Source organism: Phyllobates terribilis, unplaced genomic scaffold (assembly GCF_046119375.1).
Source record: "Phyllobates terribilis strain yellow unplaced genomic scaffold, ASM4611937v1 Scaffold_70__1_contigs__length_7381418, whole genome shotgun sequence".
NCBI classification, from domain to species: domain Eukaryota; kingdom Metazoa; phylum Chordata; class Amphibia; order Anura; family Dendrobatidae; genus Phyllobates; species Phyllobates terribilis.
In genome coordinates, this window is record NW_027362830.1 from 6612750 (window position 1) to 6639738 (window position 26989).

Here is a 26989-nt window from a genome sequence, read left to right on the forward strand (position 1 = left end):
GTGTTCAGCACTCAAACCGTAACAGAACCACAGTATCTGCTGGTAACATCAATTTTGTGGAATCATTTCACCACTTTTTTAGCCCATCCTTTGCAAGGCCACAGGAGACAAGAAGTCTGACACATAGTCAACGCCTAGAGACGATGGTACAGGAGTATCTCCAAGTAAACATTGAAGCCACGACTGTGTCACTGGACCCTTGCTCTTTTTGGGCTTCCAATCTGGATAAATGGCCGGAGCTAGCCACTTACGCCTTGGAGATCTTGTCATGCCCCGCAGCCAGCGTTCTGTCTGAACGTGTGTTCAGCGCTGCTGGTGGTGTGCTGACAGATAAGCGCACGCGGCTCTCCACTGATAATGTAGACAGACTCACGTTCATAAAGATGAACAAATCATGGATCCGAAACGACTTTTCTACCCCTGTGTCATCCTGGGGAGAGTAAAAGCTTGATGATTGGTTAAAATCACCCTACCAACCGTTTTAAGCTTTCAAATTACTAATCATGTTTATCTGTATCTTGACTGGAAAATAATTTGGGCTTTGTAGCAGTGTGCAGCACTGATCCTATTAGGCCATCTATAATAAGCTTCACCAGATTTAAAATTAAAAATAATTTTTAGCTGCATCTAGCCCGGAAAATAATTTTGGGGCTCCGAGATGCGCAAGACACATAAGTGCCTTCTTGCTGCACTACCTGCAGCATGACCCTCATATTGTCAGAATTCGAAGTAATCATGACTACTGGGTTGCCACACTCTTAGATCCCCCAAACTTTTCGATCAACCTTTTCATTTTAATAAAGACCAAAAAAATGTTCATTTTTGAAATAATAAGCATTAGCAGGTTGTTAGAAACTGAAATCAAACAGTTTTCAACTCAAAACTTTATTCTAGGTGATGTTACATTTTCACATAGGACCCCTTGTTCGAAAGGAGCTTCTGAACTCTCTCGTCCATTGAATTTGTCAGGTTTTGGATGGTTTCTGCTTCAATTGTTTTGCATGAGGACAGAATACCCTCCCAGAGCTGTTGCTTAGATGTGAACTGCCTCCCGCCATCATAGACACTCCTTTTAATGATGCTCCAAAGGTTCTGAATGGGGTAGAGGTCAGGGGAGCATGGGGGTCACACCATAAGTTTGTCCCCTTTTATGCCCATATCAGCCAGAGATGCAGATGTTTTATGTGCAGCATGAGATGGTGCATTATCATGCAGAAAAATGATCTTGCTGTGAAATACACGGTTCTTCTTCTTGAACCATGGCAGGAAGTGCTGTTTGAGAAAATCCACATACATTATGGAGTTCATCTTTAGCGCCTTCAGGGATCCTAAAGGGGCCGACAATCTCTCTCCCCATGATTCCAGCCCAAAACATTACTCCACCTCCTCCTTGTTGGCGCTGTAGCCGTGTTTGCGTGGGGTGTCCATCAACCAGCCATCCTCCACTCCATTCATCTGGACCATCGAGCGCTGCACGGCACTCATCCGTGAACAAAACAGTTTTGAAATCAGTCTTCATGTAATGTTTGGCCCACTGGAGCCGTTTCTGCTTGTGTGAAGTGGATAGAGGAGGTCGACAGGATGGCGTATGCACAGCTGCAAACCTCTGAAGGACCCTGCATCTTGTTGTTCGGGGGACGTTGGAGGCACAAGCAGCTTCAAAAACTTGTCTGCTGCTATGACAAGGCTTTTTTGCCGCTGCTCTTTCAACCTGACGTAATTGCCTGTAGGAAAGAGTCCTCAATTTGCCCTTATCAGCACGCACACGTGTGTACTGTGAATCAGCTAAACACTTCTTGATTGCCAAGACACTTCATCCTGATCATCGCACAATGTTGATTGTAGTCATGCCTTGACCTAAACACTCCACAATTTGTTGCTTCTCAGCAGCCGACACATCCTTTTTCTTTCCCATTTTGGCAGAAAATGTAGGCTGCTTAATAATGTGAGAGAGCCTTCTTAAGTAGTCTTGCCTTTCATTGGACACACCTGCCAAACTAATTAGCACAGGTGTCTGCAATTGCTTACAGTGATATAAAGAGCCCTGACACACATCACCATCAATGAGTTTAACTGACAAACAAACAAATTCTTCCCTTATCACTCCTAAACACTTTTTGCATAATAATTTGGAACGCGGTGTACATGTGCTTTTCCACAAAACACCAGTGGTTCACGTAGTGAATCTTACAGTTCTAACTTGCCAACCGTGGTCTGTATGGAATTGTTCAATAAAGGGCCCAAAATTAAGATAACATAGATGGGAGAGGTCTCTATGAATAGGAATTCCTAAGTATTTGATACCCTGTGAGGGCCAGGCAAAGGGAAAGTTGGACTGGATGGAATCCTATATGGATTTAGGGAGGGAGACATCGAGGGCCTCAGACTTCGCTGCATTGATTTTAAAATTTTACCATGTAACAAAGTGATCTATTTCAGCCATAACAGCAGGGATGGATATATGTGATTGAGTGATATATACTAGGACATCATCAGCAAATAGAGAGCACTTGTACTCGGTGCCTCCCACCTCAATCCACCTAATATTGGGGTTATGGCGAATTGATGAGAGCAGGTGCTCCGTCACTAGGATGTATAAGAGAGGGGACAGAGGACATCCCTGCCTTGTCCCATTGGTGATTGTGAAAGGTGATGAAAATGTTCTGACGCACCCCCTGGGCCTTGGGACACCCGGAGCAGGACCCTTTTTGGTGGATGCTGGTGGTTGTAGTCTTCGTGGCGGCGATCCGGTTCCGTGGCTCAGGGCGGTCAAACCAGTGGCGGAACTATTTATGTGGTTTTGATGTTTAAATGTCCGACTACGCCACCCGTGGATTGCGGTCAGAGTGAACCGCCGCTACAGGGCAGACCGCTAAGGCTGGTGTTGTGGGTGCAGCAGAGCGTAGCATAACTCCCCACGGGAGGAGTATAGCCTCAGGGCAGTGTATGCGGAGGATGGGGGTGATGGTGCAGGGCAGCAGCAGTAACGACACGGAGTCAGTGATGCAGTTCAGGGCCTTTACTCACAGTTCTTATTATCCAGACCACGTCTGCAGGTAACGGCTGCCCACGTCGTACTGTGCTCACCGGGTGAGGGGCTCAGACAACTCCCAGATAACTTTGGAGCGCTTCACAGGACCCCCTTTGTGTGTCCTTTGTCTGGCCTTTCTTACCAACACTTCTGTCCGGCTGCCTCGGGCCTCCTCTTGGTAAACTTGGCGCCAGTTTCCCTGACCCTATGTGGTGCCTTCCTAGCGGGTGGAGCAAGGGGCTGCGCCACATAAAATGTCAGAGCCTCCGGTTTCTAGCTGAGGGTCGTTTCCTGCCTCCACTAGTTCGGGGACCGGTCTCCCCCTTTGGCCTGACCCCTCCACGCAGGTGGATTCGGGCGTGCGGTGTCGACTCGCCCGTCCGCACCCCTGGGATCCCTTCATTCCTCGTTCCTGGAGCCTTCTCCGCTCCTCTTCCTTCCTTCTCCCTCTTGCAGGCCTGGGCCTCTGTTACTAGGCCCGCCTCCGGAGCAGAGCTCATGCAGAGCCCCTGCTCCCTGCCACTTCTGCTCAGACTTCTCTGCACTGAACTAAGATGGTGCCCACCTTTTATACTCCCTTCTCAATGCACCCAGGAACTGCTTCCTCCCTGCTCCTGCACTGCAGGGTTCCCCTTCCTCAGTGTTCCCTCCCCCCACTCCAGCCAGGGACAGGGACTGTCGTGCCCATCTCAGGGGCATATTGGTCGCCCTGCCCCACGGCAATGTGGTGTAATGCATGCAGGTGTCGGGTCCTGATCCACACTCCATCCTTATCTGAGAGTGAGATATCACACCTCTGGGTGAGGTGCAATACGTCTGTAGCAACCGAGCCCTCGGTGCTACAGTTCCATTTATCTTCAGCCTAGGTGACGTATTGTGATACAGGGCCGTGATTTTGGCTAAAAAAGGGTCCCCTAGACCCCTACCCCAAGCTTTTTAAGAGAATCATATATGGCATGCCAGGAGACTCTATGGAATGCTTTCTCAGCATCCAACGAGAGTATCTACTTACAAATTTTTAACTGCATCTAGTGTCTGCTAGTCAGCGGATTATCCCGGCTGTTAAGCAAGCTACACCACCTGTAGTTTGGACACTTAATTTTTTCAAAGGAAATGCTTCGGGACCACGGGATACTTAGTGAAGAGCATCAGGAGGCACCCCAAGGCATAGGGGCTGGGACTGGCAGTAGGATGCCTTGCGGTGGACAGCCGAGCTCGATCCTTATAAAAGCTTTTTAACTGCAACAGCTTTAGTGGACGCTACTGGAGCTGGAATTACCGCGGCTGCTGGCATGAGACTTGCCCTCCAATAGATCCTTGTAAATGGATTTAGTGTATTCATTCAAATTAGAGGGACAATTTAAATTAAAAAGCTTAGAGCTGCCTCCACCACAGGGGGGCTCTCTCGACCCACCAGCGGACAGGCACCAGTATTGGGAGAGGGGGGCTGGCCGTCAGGGTTCACCGCGGCTCTGGCACAAACCCGGCGACACGGAGGTGGCACGGGCAGGAGCGGACTGGCCGTCTCGGCTTCTCACTTTTTGGATTTTAGAAGGGCATGACATGCCTATATCTGTGTCTCCCCCTCCTTTTACTCCTCCACCTCTTTTCTTTTCGCATGACTATATGTACTTGTCACTTTTCCATGTGTTAGTTGTGTCTTCTGAGCAGTTTGTCAGCTTTTGGACACCTTTGAAGGTGTTTTCTATGTGTTTCTATGTGTTTTTGTTTGCCTGCCATTGGTTTTAACGGTGTTCGAAGGTGTTCGACGAACAGTTCGACAAACAGTTCGGCGAACACACGGGTGTTCGACGAACCGAACCGAACTCGAACACTACGGGGGTGGCTCAACACTAGACATAAATCCATGCGACACATTCATTCCAGCTCAGAGTGTGTCAAAGATTGTCATAAGTTTGTACTTCCACATTTTCCTGTCTCTCTGAGATCTGAAGTTACCTTGCAATACAAGTAATTTCATGTCTATTTTTATTGGTGGGAAGAGCAGATTTTGTCCTTAACTTGCCTGAACAAAGATGGCCGATTTGGCAGTGCGCATGGGTGCTGTGGGGCTGGCAATGAGCATGTGTGCGGGGCTTCCATCAGATTGGCCACGTGTCTCTGACGTAACAGGAAGTCATTCTTCCTGACCCGTGGCCACTCGGAAATGCCCCCTCACTGCTCCTCTACCGGCCTGACACAGCTCACATGCGCCGGTGATGCCAATTAAGCATCAGAGGCGCTCCTATAAAACTCCCCATTTGCACACTCCTCTCCACATGACCCGGGAAGCAGCATCTAGCGAAACACGTGTCAGGGCTGCACTTTGACATGGAGGGACGCATGACTTCTGGATACAGTATGGGTGAGCAATAATTTACATTTGGGGACCTGTTAGCACTTTAGAGAGGGATATAGGGACGGATTCTTTTACCCTTGTCATAATACTGGGACCCAATTTTGCTACTTTGCACAAGGACCCTTAACTGTACCAGATGCACTTTATTTCCCCTCTGTTGCCTTCGTGTTATTCTTTTCCCCTACCTTGGCTCTCTGCTCAGTCCTTTGTTTATCCTGTTATTGTCTCCAAGATTTGTATAAGCTGTCCACAATGTAACCGATTAATAAACATAATTGCATTTTGAGCACTAGCATGGACATTCTTGATGTTCTTATTTGGGCCATTATATACTCATTATTTTTGGTATAATTTCATGTCTATGATGCTGTCATCAGGGATAAAAAAATGATTGGCCACAGGTATATCTATTCTTTTTTCTTTTATTGTGTGGCGATGAGAATTCATCCTTGTTCTAAGTTTTTGCCCTGTCTCCCCTACATAAAGACCCCCAGCTGGACATTTGATACATATAATTAAGTACATTACATGTGATGCAGCTGAAAGTACCCAAGATCTTGGGGTCCTGATGTGAGTTAGGATCTTTATCTTGTCAGTGTCATTATAAATGGACAGGTTTTACATTTTTTCTGGTTGCAGGGAAAGGTTCATGTAGCTATTGGAGAGGACAGGGAGCTTCTGACAATGATGCTTTTTAGATTTGGGGACTGCCTAAAACAGAGAAGTGGGAGATCTGGAAATATAGATTGTAACCGGGCATCTTTTTGTAATAAAGGTTGTAATTTCCATGCAGCTCTCTTTAGCGCTGCCAAATTTGGATTGTAGGTGACTACTAGAGGCACCAGGTTGCCCTTGTTCAAAAAGGTCTTTTTGAGGCCACCAAGGTGTTTGTCTCTGTCCATAGGGTTGGAACATATCCAATTGTATCTGATGGCTTGGCTTTAGCCCATACAGTTTTTTTATGTGTTTTGGATGTAAACTGAACTGACCCATTTAAGGTATGTTGGACGGTTAATTGGATGTCTCTATTTCATTGTTCTGTAGCTTAATGAAGGTGTCCAAAAAGTTAATTTCAGTACAGGAGTAGTTGAGTGTTAAGTTGATGGTTGTAAAAAAATACTTCTTTCCGTATATTTTTTCTATCGAGGACTTCTTATCAGATGTGATCGATTAATGACTATCACGATATTCTTAGGAAAAAAAGTATCGATTTATTCTCGGATTGTCCATTAAAAAGAATGATTACATAAAATAATTAAATAGTTACAGAGTGATTGTCCATTTGTCCATAATTAGCTTAATAATTGAGATTCACCCATCTTTCCCTGGGATCCTGGATGGTAGATTGCATATGTCTGTGTCCAGCACGTCTCAGGATGACACCATGTGTCCGGGTAAAGAACGTGTTTCCTTGGGCCTACATCAGCAGCTGGTTTACACACATATCCTTGTCCTGTGGAATGGCAAGAGACCCCCCCCCCTGTCTCTAACATGGGCTTTTATAGGCCTGTCATATAGCACCTGTTCTTTTAATTATGGTGCTGAATTAAAATACACAAATAGCGCATGTCATCTAGAAACCCTAGCACGATGGCTGATGCAATCTTATGTATGGTACAGAATTCAGAATTAAGAATAAAATGAATATCCATAATTAATATTTAACAATGGTGAGATAAAATTGATTAAAGTGTTCATGGAACGTCTTAAGCTGTTGCTCAGATTCCGTCCAGATGATTAAAATATCAAAGTAATGGTAGTAGGCAAGAGCCCTGATGGGACATGTGGACAAGAAGTCACTTTCAAGCTTGGCCATTAAAAGATTTGCGTACTGTGGAGCCATGTTACTTCCTATTGCTGTACCAGTCTCTTGTAGATATATATTGTTATGTTATCAAATTCTAATAATTGTGGGCGAAGATGAATTTTGTAATTTTCACCACAAAGGTGAAATAATCCTCCTGGTCTGTTTGCTTTCTCTCCCAGTACCTTTTCCTTCTACCACTGTTAGGTTTCTGGGAAGTTATACTTGCTCCTTTTATTTTTGGTTCTCATTAGCTTGCCTTCTTTGCCCTATATGAATGTGTTTTAGTTTCTCACTCAGGGTTTTTCATATCTTATGTCACACTTTTCTTTCCCCTTGTTGACAGTGTGTTGCAGACTCCCCTCTGGTTCCTCAGGAAATACGAGAAACTCCTCAACTGTCTATTTGGTAGTTAGGTCCGAGGTGGTGTTTTAAGTTGTGCAGCTAAGGCCTTTCTAGTGTATACAGAGACCAGTTGGGTGTAGTTGAGTCATTCTCCCCTGTGTGGGTTCTCTCGTGGCTATCAACATGCGCTTTCTGGTTAAAACATTTCCCACATTTTGAACATGAAAGAGGCTTCTCCCCTGTGTGACTTCTCTGATGTTTATTAAGAGTTGATTTCCGTGTAAAATATTTCCCACATTCTGAACATGAAAATGGCTTCTCCCCTGTGTGAGTTCTTTGATGTTTGATAAGATTTGATTTCTGGTTAAAACATTTCCCACAATCTGAACATGAAAAAGGCTTCTCCCCTGTGTGGGTTCTCTGGTGCTTAACAAAATAACATTTCTGGTTAAAACATTTTCCACATTCTGAACATGAAAATGGCTTCTCCCCTGTGTGGGTTCTCTGATGTCTGATTAGATTTGATGTCGCTATAAAACATTTCCCACATTCTGAACATGAAAATGGCCTCTCCCCTGTGTGGGTTCTTTGGTGTTTAACAACATCTGATTCATGTTTAAAACATTTTCCACATTCTGAACATAAAAAAGGCTTCTCCCCTGTGTGAGTTTTGTGATGTCTGATAAGATCTGATTTATTTACAAAACATTTCCCACATTCTGAACATGGAAATGGCTTCTCCCCTGTGTGAGTTCGCAGATGCTTGATAAGATTTGATTTCTTTGCAAAACATTTCCCACATTCTGAACATGAAAATGGCTTCTCCCCTGTGTGAGTTCTCTGATGTGCGAAAAGATTTGCTTTCCATTTAAAACATTTCCCACATTCTGAACATGAAAAAGGCTTCTCTTCTTTGTGGGTTCTCTGGTGACTGAGAAGAGATATTTTCTGCACAAAACATTTTCCACATTCTGAACATGAAAATGGCTTCTCCCCTGTGTGGGTTCTCTGGTGGGTATCAAGATTTCTTTTCCATTTAAAACATTTCCCACATTTGGAACATAAAAAAGGCTCCTCTTCTGTGTGGGTTCTCTTGTGTCTGAGAAGATATATTTTCTTTACAAAACATTTCCCACATTTTAAACATGAAAATGGCATCTCCAATGTATGAGTTCTCTGGTGACTAACAAGATCCGATTTCTGGTTAAAACATCTCCCACAATTGGAACAGGAAATTCGATTGTCTCCTGTGTACATTTTTTGATGTTTAAGAAAATACTTTTTGAGGGGAAAACTATTTCCATAGTCTGACTGTGAAAATGGCTTGTTTCGTTTAGGAGCAGTTCGTCTGTTAATGCCTCTTTTGTGACTGTGATTTTCCTTAGTAGTCGGTAATGAATCAGAAGTCAGGACCTGTTTTAAAGAATCCGATGACAAATCTTTGTTGTGAAGGGATGATGGTAAATCTGGAGTAACGGCATTCACTTCAATTGTATCCTGTGGGATCTCAAGATCATCTGATTTAGAAACTGAAGAGGTCAGCTGTCCCTCTGATCTCCTGGTACAGTCATCTGCCAAGAATAAAACCAATTATTATTTTTGAAGAAAATATCCTTGAATTTTATATTTCTGAACATTTAAACTGTCTGTAGAAATGGCAAGTTACGTAATAACATTGAATTATTCACTAAGACACTGACAGTTCACAGTCTAATAGAAAACCTCATAGCATGAACCAGTAGAGCGTGGTCCATCATCTGCCAGTGTAAAAACAGAAGTTTCTACATTATTATGGTCTCAAATGCTCCTGAAAAGCAACATGGCTTCCATAACCCAATTCAGCAATATCACTCCAATCTCCCCCTTGCTTCTAAGCCTTGCAGTGCGCCCAAACCACATTTAGCATCCATATATTTGGCATTACTCTAGTAAGAAGAACCCACTTAATTTATAGTGTGTGTGTGTGTGTGTGTGTGTGTGTGTGTGTGTGTGTGTGTGTGTGTGTGTGTGTGTGTGTGTGTGTGTGTGTGTGTGTGTGTGTGTGTGTGTGTGTATCTCCTGGAGTACAATATGAACACTATGTGTTGGGCAATAAAATAATATATTTGCAATTTTCAGTCTCCAACATCCAGGCGTGCAAATTTCCAGAAAGTGGTTGTAGAGTCAAAATAGTCACTACTCCTATAGATTCATTTCCTGAGGGTTATAATTTCCAAAACGGAGTCACTTTCTGGGGATTTCTACTGCTCTGATTTTCTGTCATTTTGTCATATTAAGGTTTCTGCAAATGGTGGGTCTCATCACCTCTGGGATCTGCTCCTGCGGCATCTGCTTCTGTCACCATACGTGGCCTCATTCATTCTGCAGAGAATCTAACTTCATGGTATATGTAGTCAAATGCCCATGTGGTCTACAATACGTATGGAAAACTATTCAACACATCAGGGACCGCATTGTCAAACACAAATCCACTATCCGTTGTGGCAAAACCTGGTTACTACTACCCTATCATTTCGCCAGGTATACAGTATAACAACTCAGGTTCCAGATGATCGAACAAGTATCCAGACCCAGACAAGGTGATAACCTTATTAAAATCCTTAAACAGCGGGAGTGGTTCTAGATCCACGCCCTTCATACACGGTCCCTCAAGGCTCTCAACCATGAAATAGATTGGCTAACCTGATCTTTTTTTCAGACACGCTAGATCAGCTCTATAACCCACTCCTACTCCCCCTCTCCAAGGGAGTTCCTCAAACCCCTTCCCCTCTCCCCTGCCCTCCCACTCCGATCTCCTCCACCCCTTCCCCTCCCACTCCGATCTCCTCCACCCCTTCCCCTCCCACTCCGATCTCCTCCACCCCTTCCCCTCCCACTCCGATCTCCTCCACCCCTTCCCCTCCCACTCCGATCTCCTCCACCCCTTCCCCTCCCCTTCTTACACACAGCTCCTATGTGTCATTCTTGCAAATCTAAGTACATACAAGGGACATACCCTCACACTGTATAGTTTCATACAAGACTCCATACATTTCCTACATCCCTCTCCATTATTGCTTTAATCCAGGGCACCATTTAACCCAACCAAAAGAAGCATTTTTTTTCCCCCACCAAGATCAACCTCACTTTTGCCGCTCATCCACACACCGTGATGACAATATAACAAAACTATCGCACATAACCTACAGCACAAGCGCGGACTTTGCCCATCGCAATGGTTACGCTACATGTGACACGACCATACAGTGAGCAGGCACTACCCAACAGACCCAGTCCCTGTGCCATGTCACCCGCCCATGACAACTTCCGGTGGGCGGGTATGACGCACGCACTTCCGCATTGCGGAAACTTACCTAAACCCTCCAGCTGCAACCAGAGACAGATGCACGAGACGAAGGAGTGGGAGCACCAGAACGCCAGTTCACAGCTCCATTAAAGGTAGCCACCCAGCACACGTTGTGCAGACAGACAAGCCACCTGGCAAGATCATACAACATGCTTCTATACTGATCTGTTTGGGCACCTGTACTCCCTATATGTCTCTGCCCTGTTACTTAATAAGCTTCATTACTTATCTGAGTGGGGCCCTATATTGCTGATATGTCTCTGCCCTATACCTAACATGCCTTTATACTCATCTGATACCTAACTTATTTACCACCTAAGCTCTATTGTTCTACTCCTTGGCCTTCCTCTGGCTCCTTTATGTAATCATTAACCCCTTTTTGACATTATAAGTAATAATTATTACATTTGGCGGATCGCACCCGCACAGAGGCTGTGCGGGTACGACAGCCACCAGGTGTGAGCTGATTCTGACAGCTGACACCCATCACTCAGTGCCAGGAGCGGTGCCCGCTCTGCTTCCGGCATTTTAACCCCATAAATGATGCAATTGCAGCATTTAGCGAGCTAGCAGAGGGACAAAAGCGTTTCTGCTCTTGGGTCAGAGACCCCTTATACCTGCGATCAGACTGCAGAAAGTGAAAGTGGGACTAAAATATATATGATGCAAGATGCTGTGGTAGCCATGCTGGTTCAGTATGCCTTCAATTTTGAATAAATCCCCAACAGTGTCACCAGCAAAGCACCCCCACACCATCACACCTCCTCCTCCATGCTTCACGGTGGGAACCAGGCATGTAGAGTCCATCCGTTCACCTTTTCTGCATCGCACAAAGACACGGTGGCTGGAACCAAAGATCTCAAATTTGGACTCATCAGACCAAAGCACAGATTTCCACTGGTCTATACTGTATGTAAGCTCATCAAGAGAATGCTAAGAGTGTGCAAAGCAGTCATCAAAGCAAAAGGTGGCTACTTTGAAGAACCTAGAATATAAGACATATTTTCAGTTGTTTCACACTTTTTTGTTAAGTATATAATTCCACATGTGTTAATTCATAGTTTTGATGCCTTCAGTGTGAATGTACAATTTTCATAGTCATGAAAATACAGAAGAATCTTTAAATGAGGTGTGTCCAAACTTTTGGTCTGTACTAATATATATATACCCATCAATAAATATTCTGAAAAAAAAAACTATAAAAGTACACATATTTGGCATCACCGCATCCAGAATGACCTGACCTATAAAAATGTCCCACTAGTTAACCCCTTTAGTGAACACGGTTAAAAAAAAAAAAAAAAAAAAGGCAAAAAACAGTGCTTTATCATCATCATACCACCGAACAAAAAGTGAAATAAAATGCGATCAAAAAGACGAATGTAAATAAACATGGGACCACTGAAGACGTCATCTTGTCCTGCAAAAAACAAGCTGCCAGACAGTTTCCTCAGCCGAAAAATAAATTTATGCGATGCAAAAAAATTATTCTTCTATAAAATTGTTGGTTTCTGTTTATTCTGCCTCCCAAAAATCGGAATAGAAAGTGATCAAAAAATGTCACATGCCCGAAAATGGTAACAATAAAAACGTCAACTTGTCCCGCAAAAAACAAGCCTTACATGACTGTCGGCCGAAATATGGAAAAATTATAGCTCTCAAAATATGGCAATGCAAAAACTAGTCTTTTTTTTTGCAAAGTCTTATAGTGTATGATAGCTTTCAATCATAAAAATCAGATATAAATCTGGTATCGCTGTAATCGCAGTGACCCAAAGAATAAAGTTGTCTAATCACTTATACCGCACGAGGAACGGCGTAAAAAATAAATAAAACCAATTCTTCACCTGCTGCTGATTTGTTCCTTCTGCCTCCCAAAAATCGCAGTAAGGCTCGGCTCACATTTATCCTGCGCTCTGTGTTGAGCGCTTACACCGGGGTTTCTGTGTAAATCTCTGAAATAAATTATTCAGACGGAACCCCTGACGGAAGATTCCCAGTAATGAGGCAGATGGAGGCACGGTGGACGCCGTCTGGCCTGTGATCCCAGTGTCTGTCTTTTTATTAGGCGTGCATAAAAGTGCCCTCAGCCACAGTTTTGTAAACCTCTGAAAGGACACCACTAAACAAAGGCAAGACGAACTCCAGAGTAACTTTGCTGCCTCATTATAGTGAATGGATTCCTTGGGATAGGGTTAGGATTATGTTGGGATTAGGGTTAAGGTTACGATTAGGATTAGGGTTGTGTTGAGGTTAGGATTAGACCTACGATTAGGGTTGGGGTTAGGGTTGTGTTAGGGTTAGCAGTAAAGAAAAAAAATGACAATATGGCGACTAGTGTTGAGCGCAAGTGCTCGCTACTTGACTTCATCAGGTGCTCGGGTATGCGCCTAGTATCGCGGGTGCTCAAGTGACATGCTCGAGTCTCCGCCCCATATGTTTCGCGTTTGTTATACAGCTAAAAAAAAAAACACGTGGGAATTGCCTACCATACACGTGAAATTCCGCAGCGGAAACGCTTTTAAAACACTTGGTAATACGTGCCCCATGGTCCCCAATGAAAATCTGCATGTTCTGTGCACGTGCTGCGGAATTTTCCGCAGCGGATTTTCTGTGCAGAAAAATCCGCAGCATGTCCATTATTTGTGCGTTTCCGCATGCGGATTTGACTACTCAATGCATTTGAAAAATGCAAGTCAAATCCGCTTGTTAAAAACGCTGCAAAAAAGCTTAAAGAACGCAAGGACAAGGACATGCAGAAATGCTGCGGAAATGTTCTGCTTCAATTCTGCATCGTGGGCACATAGCCATATAGGGTATCGGCGTACTCAGTTCAAATTGCGCAACAACTTTTGGAGTCTCTTCTTACCCTTGTGAAAATAAAAAAATTGGGGCTAAAATATCATTTTTTGTGGAAAAAGTTAGTTTTTTTTTATTTTCACGGGTCTACATTATAAACTTCTGTGAAATACCTGGGGGTTCAAGGTGCTCACCACACATATAGAGGAGTTCCTTGAGGGGTCTAGTTTCCAAAATGTGGTCACATGTGGGGGGTTTCCGCTTTTAAGGCACATCAGGGCCTTCCCAAATGTGACATGGCGTCCTCTAATTATTCAAGCAAATTTTACATTTAAAAAGTCAAATGGCGCTCCTTCCCTTCCGAACCCTGCCGTCTGCCCAAACAGTAGTTCTTCCCAACATATGGGGTATCGGCGTACTCAGGAGAAATTGAACAACAAATGTTTTGGTACAATTTCTCCTGTTATGCTTATGAAAATGCAGAATTTGAGTCCCAAAAACATTTTCGTGGAAAAAATGTGAAAACTTTATTTTTACGGCTCAATGTTATAAAATTCTGTGAAGCACCTGGTGTTATGATCTGCTACAGGGACTAAGGAAAGACAGGAGATCTGTCCCTACAATAGAACTAAACTAGATCCCTACGATGTAACGGGGAACCTGATCCTGCGATCAGACCCGCTAAAGTCCTCGGCTAGTCTGTACGAAGACCTATAGATGAGAGGGAGGGATCCCTACAAGAACTAGGGACTGGGATAAGTTGGACACCTCCTAGCAGAAATAGTAGCAGTCAAAGACAAACACACAACAAAAAGCAAAGAGGTCAGAAGACCTAGCAAAACTAACAGAGAACGGCAACAGAGCACCAAGCTAGCTCAAGAGTAGTAAATACAATGAAGTCCAGCAAAGCCAGGAGGGCGGAGCCGGATTAAATAGGCAAAAATGGTCATGTGACCAGCAAACTAAAAAAAACCTAACAGGAGAGTTCTAACAGTACCCCCTCTTCTATGAGGATCCTCCGGATCCCCTAGGCCCAGGCTTATCAGGAAACCTCCTGTGAAACGCTCTGACAAGTCTGGAAGCAGAAACATCATCCGCCCTCACCCATGAGTTATCCTCAGGTCCGAAACCCTTCCAAGCGATGAGATACGGCAAACTCCCTCTATACCGTCTAGAATTTAGGATGCGGGAAATTTCATATTCCCCGTCCTCCACCACCGGAGGAACAGTGGCAGAGGCGTCACCATCCGACACATCAGCTTTTTTCAACAGAGAAACATGAAACACCGGGTTAATCTTCCAGGACGTAGGAACCTCCAACCTAACAGCAGATTGGTTAACTATCTGAAGCACCTTAAAGGGCCCTACGAACTTGGGACCCAATTTTTTAGAAGGAATCCTCAATCGCAGATTCTTAGAGGACAACCAAACCATGTCACCAACAGCCAACAAAACCTCTTGCCGTTTCCTATCAAAGTACCTTTTAGATTTTTTGTTAGCCTCCTGAAGATTACCACGCACATCCGTCCAAACTCTCTCCAAATCACCGGAAAAACTCTCCTCCTCAGGCACAGCCGATACCAATTTGGAGAATGACCCAAAAGACGGATGTCTCCCAGAACAACAAAAAAAGGCGAACACCCAGCAGAAGAGGATGTATGGTTGTTAAGAGCAAATTCAGCAAGTGGCAGAAACTCAGACCACCCCTCTTGATTGTCTGCCACAAAACAACGCATGAACTGCTCAACATCCTGGTTCTTCCTTTCTGTCTGGCCATTAGACTCAGGATGATATCCGGATGAAAACGACAAATGAACTCCCAACCTGTCACAAAAGGCACACCAAAAACGAGCCACGAACTGAGGTCCCCTATCAGAAACAATGTCAGTAGGAACACCATGTAGTCTGACAATTTCCTTGACAAAGGCCTTAGCGAGTGTCTTAGCGCAAGGCAGTTTGATGAAGGGAACCAAGTGACACATCTTGCTAAAATGGTCCACGACCACCCAGATGACCGTGAAACCTTCAGACAGGGGAAGGTCAGTAATAAAGTCCATAGCCAGATGTGTACAAGGTGCACTAGGAACCTCCAGAGGGCAAAGCAACCCCGCAGCAGGAGCATGCGAAGACTTGGATCTAGCACACACAGTACATTGGCGCACCCACTTAATGACTTCCTTCTGCCATCCAGGCCACCAAAAACTGCGACCTACAAGTCTCTTGGTCTCAGAAATTCCTGGATGACCTGCCAACCGAGACTCATGACACTCAACAAACAAATCTCTCCTAAAGGTCCTAGGCACAAACAACCTCCCATGGGGAGTGTTAGATGGGGCATTCTCCTGAGCTTTAAGAATCTCATCCTCCAAAACGGAGTCCAAAGCAGCAATCACAACACCTTCTTGTAAAATGCTCTCCTCTTCCTCCTCAACACCGACCATGGGAGAAAAGCTGCGAGACAAAGCATCCGCTTTAACATTCTTGGTACCCGGGATGTAAGTAACGGAAAAATTAAACCGCGAGAAAAAAAGTGCCCACCTAGCCTGACGGGCATTCAAGCGCTTGGCAGCATCAAGATAGATCAGATTTTTATGATCAGTGAAAACCTGAATGGGAAATACAGCACCTTCCAAGAGGTGACGCCAGTGTTCAAATGTGAGTTTAATCGCCAGCAATTCCCGATTACCAATATCGTAATTAAGTTCAGTCTCAGAAAATTTTTTTGAAAAAAAGGCACAGGGATGTACTCCATCCTTGTTTTCCTGAGACAACACCGCACCGACCCCCACCGAAGAAGCATCAACCTCAACCAAAAACGGCTTAGTCACATCAGGCTGCATAAGGATGGGAGCAGAGGTGAACCTCTCCTTTAGAAACACAAAAGCTTCAATCGCCTCAGAAGTCCACTGAACCGCATTAGCACCTTTCCTGGTGAGATCGGTCAGCGGTTTGACAATAATAGAAAAATTTTTTATGAATTTTCTGTAATAATTGGCGAAACCCAAAAACCTCTGTATCGATTTCAAACCAATAGGCCTAGGCCATTCCTGCACAGCTTGAACTTTAACCGGGTCCATCTCAAAACCTTCACTGGAGATAATGTAGCCCAAAAAACTAATTCTCTGTACAGCGAACTCACATTTCTCCAGCTTAGCAAAAAGCGAATTGTCCATTAATAACTGTAATACCTCACGTACGCTCCGCCAATGAGACTCCAGATCAGGCGAATAAATCAGAATGTCATCCAAATACACAACCACATTTTTGCCGATTAAAGGTCTAAGGATGTCATTAATAAGATTCTGAAAAAATGCTGGTGCATTGGTAAGACCAAAAGGCGTAACCAGGTTCTCAAAATGACCCACAGGAGTGTTAAAAGCAGTCTTCCATTCATCACCCTCCTTCATGCGCAACAAATTGTATGCCCCCCGGAGATCAATTTTAGAGAACCACTTGGCCCCCGCTAACTGGTTAAATAAATCAGGAATCAATGGCAGTGGGTAAGGATTGCGTACAGTAATTTTATTAATCTCACGAAAGTCCAGACAAGGACGTAAACCGCCATCTTTTTTTTTTACAAAAAAAAATCCAACAGCCACAGGAGACTTGGAAGGCCTAATGTGACCGGCGGCCAAGCTTTTCTGTATGTATTCCTCCAAAGCCTTTCTCTCAGGAATAGTAAGATTAAATAAACGACTTTTAGGAAGAGTCGCTCCAGGGACAAATTCAATGGTACAATCATAGTCTCTATGGGGAGGCAAAATTTGCGATTCCTTCTCAGAAAAAACTTTCCAAAAATCCTGAATAGGTACAGGTAATTCCCCTTTATCCACAGCAGCAATGCGCCCGTTACAACACTTGTCATAACACTTAGGGCTCCACGACTTAATTTCATTGGTAGACCAATCCAGTACAGGATTGTGCAATTTTAACCAGGGTAACCCCAATATTACTGGAGAAGGCAAATTATCCAATACCACCAAATCCAAATTCTCTTGATGAATACCATTAATAGTGAGGGGAAATTCACAGACCTTATGAGTAACACTCTTCAAGGGAGAGCCATCAACAGAAACCACAGCAATAGGGGATGACAAAAGTTTAGGTTCTAATCTAAGTTTTTCCAAGAATCCCCCATCAATCACATTCAGAGTAGAACCACAATCCACAAATACCCGAAATTCAATTAATTCATCCTGAGCAGCAGTAGTGGCAGATAGGAATACACCCTTAGAATTTAAACAGGCTATACGTGCATGACTGACCATTTTTTTTTCTTTCTTCATACGAAGCACACAGTTCTTAATCAAATGACCAGAATTTCCGCAATAGAAGCACAAACCTTCAGAAAGCCTGCGGTCTTTTTCCTGAGAGCGGGGTGCCATCGCCCCAATCTCCATCGGCTCTCCATTGTCAGCACAGACCCTCTCAGGACTTGGAGCTGACATAGCAGAGGATTTGCTCTCATTAACCCTTGCACGCAGTCTCCTGTCCACCCGTATAGCTAATTGCATTGCCTCCTGCAAGTTTCCAGGTGTGGGATAAGCAATCAGTAAATCCTTAACCCTTTCACATAGCCCTGCAAGAAACAAGCTTTTCAAAGCTGAATCGTTCCACCCCACCTGGGCAGACCACCGACGGAAGTGAGAACAATATTTTTCCACATTACCTGATCCCTGCCTCAGATGTCTCAATTCAGACTCAGCAGATGAGACACGATCAGGATCATCGTACAACAAACCCAAAGCAGAAAAAAAAACTATCCACTGATCTAAAGCACGGATCACTAGGTTGGAGGGATAAGGCCCATCCCTGAGGATCTTTGCGCAAAAGTGACATTATGAACCCCATGCACTGTGATTCATCACCAGAGGATCCGGGTCTCAAACGAAAATACAATAAACAAGCATTTTTAAAAGAAAAAAAATCTTGTTGTTCACCAAAAAATAGATCAGGCAGACGTACCTTAGGTTCCACAAAATGTGCTCCAGAACAGCTACTCACGTGTTGTTGGAGCCTTACCACCTCCAGAGAGAGTCCCTGCAAGCGTTGAGCCAAATCTTGAACCGAGACCATGATGGAAAACTGGAGGTCTTTCCTTAGAGAAAATTTTTTTCTTTTTTCTTTTTGGGCTGGACTTACTGTTATGATCTGCTACAGGGACTAAGGAAAGACAGGAGATCTGTCCCTACAATAGAACTAAACTAGATCCCTACGATGTAACGGGGAACCTGATCCTGCGATCAGACCCGCTAAAGTCCTCGGCTAGTCTGTACGAAGACCTATAGATGAGAGGGAGGGATCCCTACAAGAACTAGGGACTGGGATAAGTTGGACACCTCCTAGCAGAAATAGTAGCAGTCAAAGACAAACACACAACAAAAAGCAAAGAGGTCAGAAGACCTAGCAAAACTAACAGAGAACGGCAACAGAGCACCAAGCTAGCTCAAGAGTAGTAAATACAATGAAGTCCAGCAAAGCCAGGAGGGCGGAGCCGGATTAAATAGGCAAAAATGGTCATGTGACCAGCAAACTAAAAAAAAACTAACAGGAGAGTTCTAACACCTGGGGGTTCAGGGTGCTCACCACACATCAAGATAAGTTCCCTGAGGGGTCTAGTTTCCAAAATGGGGTCACTTGTGGGGGGTTTCCACTGCTTAGGCACATCAGGGGCTCCCCTAAAGCAACATGACGTCCGCTAATTATTGAAGCAAATTTTACATTCAAAAAGTCAAATGGCGCTCCTTCCCTTCCGAACCCTGCCGTGCGTCCAAACAGTGGTTTTCCCCCACATATGGGGTATCTGTATGCTCGGGGGAAATTGCACAACAAAGTTTTTGTTCCATTTTTTCCTGTTACCCTTGCGAAAATAAAAACATTAGGGTCTAAATTTAAATTTTTGTGAAAAAAAGTTAAATGTTCATGGTTTTCTTCCACATTCCAAAAATTCCTGTGACTCACCTGAAGGGTTATTAACCCCTTCATGACCTTGGGATTTACCGTTATTTTTGTATTTTCGTTTTTCACTCCCCTTGTTCCCAGAGCCATAGCGTTTTTATTTTTTGGTCAATATGGCCTTGTGAGGGCTTATTTTTTGCAGGACGAGTTGTACTTTTAAACGCAGTTGCTAGTTTTACCATATTGTGTACTGGAAAACGGGAAAAAAATTCCAAGTTCCAATTCTACAGTTGTTTTTTTTTTTTCTTTCCACGTTCACTGGATGCTAAAACTGACCTGTCATTATTATTCTCCAGGACATTACGAGTTCGTAGACACCAAACATGTATAGGTTCTTTTCTATTTAAGTGGTGGAAAAAAAATCCAAAGTTTGCGTAAAAAAAAAAAAAAAAAAAAATGGCGCCATTTTCTGAGACTTGTAGAGTCTTCAATTTTTGGGATCTGGGGCCGGGTGAGGACTTATTTTTTGCGCGCCAGGCTGACGTTTTTATTGATACCATTTTGGGGTAGATCCGTTGTTCTGATCACTCGTTATTGCATTTTATTGCAATGTTGTGGCGATCAAAAAAAACGTAATTCTGCCATTTGGAATTTTTTTCTCGTTACGCCGTTTACCTATCAGATTAATTCTTTTTTATATTGATAGATCGGGCGATTCTGAACACGGCGGTACCAAATATGTTTATGTGGGGTTTATTTTATTTTATTTTGAATGGGGCAAAAGGGGGGTGATTTAAACTTTATTTTTTAACATTTTTTTAAATATTTTTAAAAACATTTTTTAAACTTTTTGCATGCTTCTATAGTCTCCAGAGGAGACTAGAAGCAGCAACTGCCTGATCGCCTCTGCTACATAAAGGTGATGAACAGATCCCCTCTATGTAGCAGTAATGAGGATCGACCGCTAGGTGGCGCTCATAGCGATCTTTACATGACAACCACTGGGCTCTGCAGCAGACCCAGGGTTGTCATGCCCACCCATCGGTGACCCGCGATCACGTGACGGGGTCACCGATGGGCGGGGTAAGTGACGCGCTTCCGGCGCAGCGCTGTTAAGTTCTGCTGTCAGAGATTGACAGCAGCATTTAACATGTAAACAGACGCGGGTGGATCATGATTTTCAACATTTTCTTCACATTTCCGATTTTTTTCACCAAGTAACGCATGTCATATCAAATACATTTTACCACTATTATGAAGTACAAGATGTCACAAAAAAACAGTCTCAGAATCAGCGGGATCCTTCAAAGCTTTTCCGAGTTATAACCTCAAAGTGACAGTGGTCAGAATTGTGAAAATTGGCCCGGTCATTAACGTGCAAACCACCCTCGGGGGTAAAGGGATTAAGGGAACTTCACAGACTCTCCCAGCTATAGGTGATGCATCAAGTTTATAGAACACATAAATTGCTATTTGATCGTGGGCTTAGACCACATTCACTGTGCTAGATGTAAGACAAACTCAGCAGACTTATTACATATGCTTTGCTCTTGTTTTAACTTGGAATCCTTTTGGAAGGGCGTACAAGACACTATAAACAGAATGTACTTAGCACAAATAGACGTCACTCCTTTGGTATGCATATTGGGTTTATTAAAGATTTAGTTATTGATGAACATGGTAAATCTGCTGTTTCTCAAATGTTATATATGGCCAAGAAATTAATAGCTCAACATTGGATAACCGACCAGACCCCCACAATCCCAGAATCCATAAACAAGATTAACTTTCTCCTAAACTTGGAAAGAAATATCTCAAGAGAAATGCTATCACTAAATTTGAAAATCGATGGGCCTTTTGGATTGATAGATCCGGTTGTGCTTCGCGAGAACTGCAAAGATAATGTCTAGGTCTCTTTTAAGCTTCTAAATCCTATACTATAGAATTCCTGAAGGTATACATGTGATATCGATGTTATTTGTACTATATTAGCAAATGACGAAATACATTATACATTCTGACAAATGGTACAGTTGGGCTCAAAAGTTTACATACCCCGGCTGAATTTTTGCTTTCTTTGCCTTGTTTCAGAGAATATGAATGATAACAAAAAAACTTTTTCTCCACCCATGGTTATTGATTGGGTGAAGCCATTTATTGTCAAACTACTGTGTTTCCTCTTTTTAAATCATAATGACAACCAAAAACATCCAAATGCCCCTCATCAAAAATCTACATACCCCAGTTCATAATACGGTGTATTGCACCCTCTAGCATCAATGACAGCTTGAAGACTTTTGTGGTAGTTGTGGATGAAGTTCTTTATTTTCTCAGATGGTAAAGCTGCCCATTCTTCTTGGCAAAAAGCCTCCAGTTCCTGTAAATTCCTGGGCTGTCTAGCATGAACTGCATGCTTGAGATCTCCCCAGAATGGCTCAATGACAATGAGGTCAGGAGACTGAGATGGCCACTACAGAACCTTCACTTTGTTCTGCTGTAGCCAATGACAGGTCAACTTGGCCTTGTGGTTTGGATCGTTGTCATTTTGGAACGTCCAAGTACGTCCCATGTGCAGCTTCCGGGCTGATGAGTGCAAATTTGCCTCCAGTATTTGCTGATAACGTGCTGCATTCATCTTTCCTTCAACCTTTACCAAGTTTCCTGTGCCTTTGTAGCTCACACATCCCCTAAACATCAGCGATCCACCTCCGAGCTTTACTGTAGGATTGGTGTTCCTTTCATCATAGGCCTTGTTGACCTATCTCCAAATGTAACGTTTATGCTTGTGGCCAAAAAGTTCAATTTTGGTCTAATCACTCCAAATTACCTTGTTCCAGAAGTTTTGAGGCTTGTCTCTGTGATGTTTGGCGTATTGTAGGCGAGATACTTTGTGGCATTTGCACAGTAATGGCTTTCATCTGGCGACTCGACCATGCAGCCCATTTTTCTTCAAGTGCCTCCTTATTGTGCATCTTGAAACAGCCACTCCGCTAGTTTTCAGAGAGTCCTGAATTTCAGCTGATGTTATTTGTGGGTTTTTGTTTGCATCCCAAACAATTTTCCTGGCAGTTGTGGCCAAAATTATTGTTGGTCTACCTGACCGTGGTTTGGTTTTTACAGAGCCCCTGATTTTCCATTTGTTAATCATAGTTTGAACGCTGCTGACTGGCATTATCAATTCCTTGGATATCTTTTTGTATCCCTTTCCTCTGTTATACAGTTCAACTACCTTTTCCCGTAGATCCACTGACAATTCTTTTGCTTTCCTCATGACTCACAATCCAGAAACGTCACTGGCTGGATGAAAGATGCAAGAGTCTGTCTGGATCCCAGAAACTCACTCAGCTTTTATACACACACACTGATTACAAGCAAACAGGTCACAGGTGAGGATGTTACCTTTAGTAGCCATTCAAACCCATTTGTGTCAAATTCTGTGCATGTTATCAGGCCAAAATCACCAGGGTATGTGAACTTTTGATCAGGGTCATTTGGATGTTTTTTGTTGTCATTAAGATTTAAAAAGAGAAAACACAGTAGTTTGACAACAAATGACTTCACCCAACCAATAACCATGAGTGGAGAAAAAGGTTTCTTGTTATCATTCATATTCTCTGAAACAAGGCCAAGAAAGGAAAAATTCTGCCGGGGTATGTAAACTTTTGAGCACAACTAGAGGTCATTCCGGCCTCCCTATCCTTTACTGAACCGTGAATCTACTTTACTGATTATGTTGCACTTTAATATATCTTGTTGTATTTTGTTGGGGCGGGAGGGATTTGGGACTTGTGGGGATACTTTTGTGTATTGTAATATGTATATACAAAAACTTACAATTAAAAACATCATAACTCAGAGGCGGCAGATCTATCTTATGTGTATTGGGACTACCGGGAAATTAGGGAATTTTGGGAACCAGTTAACACATTTGTTGCTGAGAGGCTGAATATTGTTTTGTCATTTCATTTTTTTTTTATAGGAGTCAGGATGGATTTTCCTACTAAGGATCTAATTACTTCACAGTTATTATCTGCAAGGGGTTTAATTTTTAAGAACTGGATAACTTAGAAAAATATAATTTTCTAACAACAGCTTAGGCAATAAATGAATAGCTGGAATAAGTAGGAGCAAAGAATTTAAGAAATATGGGCAAGAATTATTGATTGAAGGGTTTTCTCTTCTTTTCTCTTCTCTGAATGGGGGGGGGGGTGTCAGGGAAGTGTTTAAATAGAAAAAGAAAGGAGAAAATATATAATTGTATTATATTTCTTGTGTTTTTGTGACTATAGTTTATATTTGAGCATATAAATAAAAAGGACTTGGACTGGGGTCTCGTCATAAAAGCAAGGCCCACCATACGGATTATATTTTTCTTCACATGATTGTCTATGTTGTCAGCAAATTTTACGTATGCTGTCATTTTGCTTTGCAGTTCAGGGATCTGTGAAGGTAAGGGTCAGCGTCTACTAATCCCAGGTAGTAGGGTGCATTCTCCGGGCTGTAAGCTCTGGCCGAAACATGTCTCACTCCAACAGAAGGACTGTCAACGCTCAAAGTAATGGGGACAGTTTTGGTTTAGCAAGAGAAGGGTGACTGATTGACTGTGATATGACCGGACTACACCGAAGATAAGATAGCCACATCTAGTGACTGAGAAGAATCTGTGACTTCTCTGCATATAGTGGTTACTACTCACCTGGGTAGTCATATGTAGGAATCTCCTCCTTACACCGCTCATCACCCCTCACATATGTCTCTGTAGTATTAATATGGGTCAGATCTTCACCCTGAAACAAATATTGTAAAAGTCACAGACAGATGGAGAAGTCTCATCTATGATCAGCTCTAATCCTGCCATCTCCACCGGTCTCATTACACAAGTATAAACCATATAATCCTGGTGGATAAAAGAAGACTGAGCACAAGACCTACACAGCCATCTACACATCATAGGGGAGATCTCATGACACCTTCTCTCCATCTACCTGATGATCCTGAGGAACATTGGGATCTTCTTGTTTACAGTCCTGTGGAAGAAGAGGACGGGGACATCTCTCTGGTGTTGTCCTCTTACTGGATAGATCTGGGGGAAACACATACAGGGACTGAATTCATTCTTTACATACAGATAAATATAGGCCGTGTGTATTTAATCCTATTACCTGGTGATGTGAGGGGCTGGGGAACCTCCATCATGACGTCCTTGTACAGATCTTTGTGTCCTTCTAAATACTCCCACTCCACCATGGAGAAATAGACGGCGACATCCTGACACCTTATAGGAACCTGACACATACAATGATACCATCATCACCCCGATCCCTCCATAGCGTTACTGTATAATGTCCCAGCATTCCCAGCAGTGTCACCTCTCCAGTCAGCAGCTCAATCATCTTGTAGGCGAGTTCTAGGATCTTCTGGTCATTGATGTCCTCATGTATCAGGGGGTGAGGTGGAGGCCCCGTGATTGGGCTCAGGGGTCTTCCCCATCCCTGAGACACAGGGTCCTGACAGCGCTCCCTAGAGGTCTTCTTCACTACTGTGTAATCCTGGTTATGGAGAAACACATTAATAAACCTCAGTACAGACATTTCCAGAGTCCTCACCTCTCCAGTTCTGTCCATCTGTTATTCCCATAGATAAGAATGATGTAATGTGACGTCATCAGAATCTCTCACCTCTCCAGTAAGCCGGAAGAGGATCTCTAGGGTGAGGTGTAATATTTTTTCTGCCATCTTGTATCTGTCCATATCCATCTTTGTTGGGTAAATCAGTAAAATTCCCTTTTGTAGAAGATATCCACTGAGAGGATCTGATATTGTAGAGACCTGAATGAGAAAAAGATAAAAATGTAACATCATAAAGAATTCAGTGGAATAATACAATTACTGGAGATATGAGATTTATTACTTTACAGTATTTAATTTTCTTCTTTACAACTAGTAATAAAACCTATATATTTTAGGCCACAGACAACAAGCAGTTTCTTCCTCGGAGTCGGCAGCTGAATACGTTTCTTATAGACTCATCTTCCATAACGCTAATTCTCATCTCATTTACCGACACTGGAATCGGCATTAGCAATACTGCAGGAGATATTCATTACACATGACATGAGAAATAACTACTTCATGATGAGGACGACATCTTCATCTTCTAATACGGCTCTATAAACATATTTGGCCAGAGTCCGTCACTGACTACATCATCACCGACTGTCTATATGAATGTTTCCCATCTTCCCCAAACTGTAATCTTCTATTATCATGTCTGATGAACACACAGAAGTTTGAGGCTTTTATAAAACTTTCTTGTTTGCACAAATACCACGGACATAAATTATTTGATACCAAAGTCTACATGTACAGTATTTTATGGGGTTTATTTCTGGCCTTAGGTTTTCCTATATTACAAGAAAAACACCAGAAAAAAAGCAGATATTAAAATGTTTCAAAAGAAAATTGGCACCAACAATTCTTGTAAAATGAAAAAAACATGAAAAAGCATAATCCTGGACTCTGATCTCTCATTCAAACCACATATCCAAGCCCTTTCCACTTCCTGCTGACTCCAACTCAAAAAAATCTCCCAGATCCGCACATTCCTCAACCAAGAATCTGCAAAAACACTAGTGCACGCCCTCATCATTTCCCGCCTGGACTACTGCAACCTCCTGCTCTGTGGCCTCCCATCTAACACTCTCCCAGCCCTCCAATCTATCCTATACTCTGCTGCTCGACTAATCCACCTGTCCCCCCGCTATTCCCCGGCCTCTCCTCTCTGTCAATCCCTTCATTGGCTCTCCATCACGCAGAGACTCCAGTTCAAAACCCTAACCATGGCATACAAAGCCATCCACAACCTGTCTCCTCTATACATCTGTGACCTAGTCTCCTGGTACTCACCTGCACCCAACCAAGAATCCTCACAAGATCTTCTCTACTCCCCTCTTTCCACAATTGCATAGAAGATTTCTCCCGTGCATTCCCCCCTACTCTGGAACACTCTACCCCAACACATCAGACTCTCGCCTACCGTGGAAACCTTCAAAAGGAACCTGAAGACCCACCTCTTCCGACAAGCCTACAACCTGCTGTAACCATCGCTCCACCATAATGATGCACAAACAGCTCTACTCTCACCTACTGTATCCTGACCCATCCCTTGTAGATTGCGAGCCCTCGCGGGCAGGGTCCTCGCTCCTCCTGTACCATTTTCTGACTTGTATTGTTCAAGATTATTCTAATTGTTTTTGCTATGTATACCCCCCTTTTTCACATGTAAAGCGCCATGGAATAAATGGCGATATAATAATAAATAATAATAACACACATTTGGTTATTTTTTAACACATTAAACATTTGTTGTTTTTTTTTAAATAACTCTTTTGGCCCCAGAACATAGATG

The 26989-nt window shown here is 43.2% G+C and overlaps 1 protein-coding gene across 1 annotated transcript; it reads right to left on the minus strand.

The window, feature by feature from the left end:
• Positions 1 to 7470: 7470 nt before the first annotated feature.
• LOC141194389 (uncharacterized) lies at positions 7471 to 26547 on the minus strand. Its single transcript, XM_073662294.1, has 7 exons — positions 26488 to 26547; positions 25261 to 25410; positions 24952 to 25131; positions 24745 to 24868; positions 24568 to 24665; positions 24279 to 24369; positions 7471 to 9110 (listed from the first exon to the last, which is right to left on the minus strand). Exons 1-7 carry the CDS (start codon positions 26545 to 26547, stop codon positions 7639 to 7641), a joined length of 2175 nt encoding a protein of 724 aa, XP_073518395.1. The 3' UTR covers positions 7471 to 7638.
• Between the last annotated feature and the right edge of the window lie 442 nt (positions 26548 to 26989).

Excerpts from the sequence above, each read along its gene's own strand:
- LOC141194389 (XM_073662294.1), bottom strand. The coding sequence starts at position 26,547 with ATGCAATTGTGGAAAGAGGGGAGTAGAGAAGATCTTGTGAGGATTCTT. Across the intron at positions 24,370-24,567 it reads ATGTTCCTCAGGATCATCAG|GGTGAAGATCTGACCCATAT; the intron begins GTAGATGGAGAG and ends TATTTGTTTCAG. Across the intron at positions 9,111-24,278 it reads TCCTACATATGACTACCCAG|ATGACTGTACCAGGAGATCA; the intron begins GTGAGTAGTAAC and ends TATTCTTGGCAG.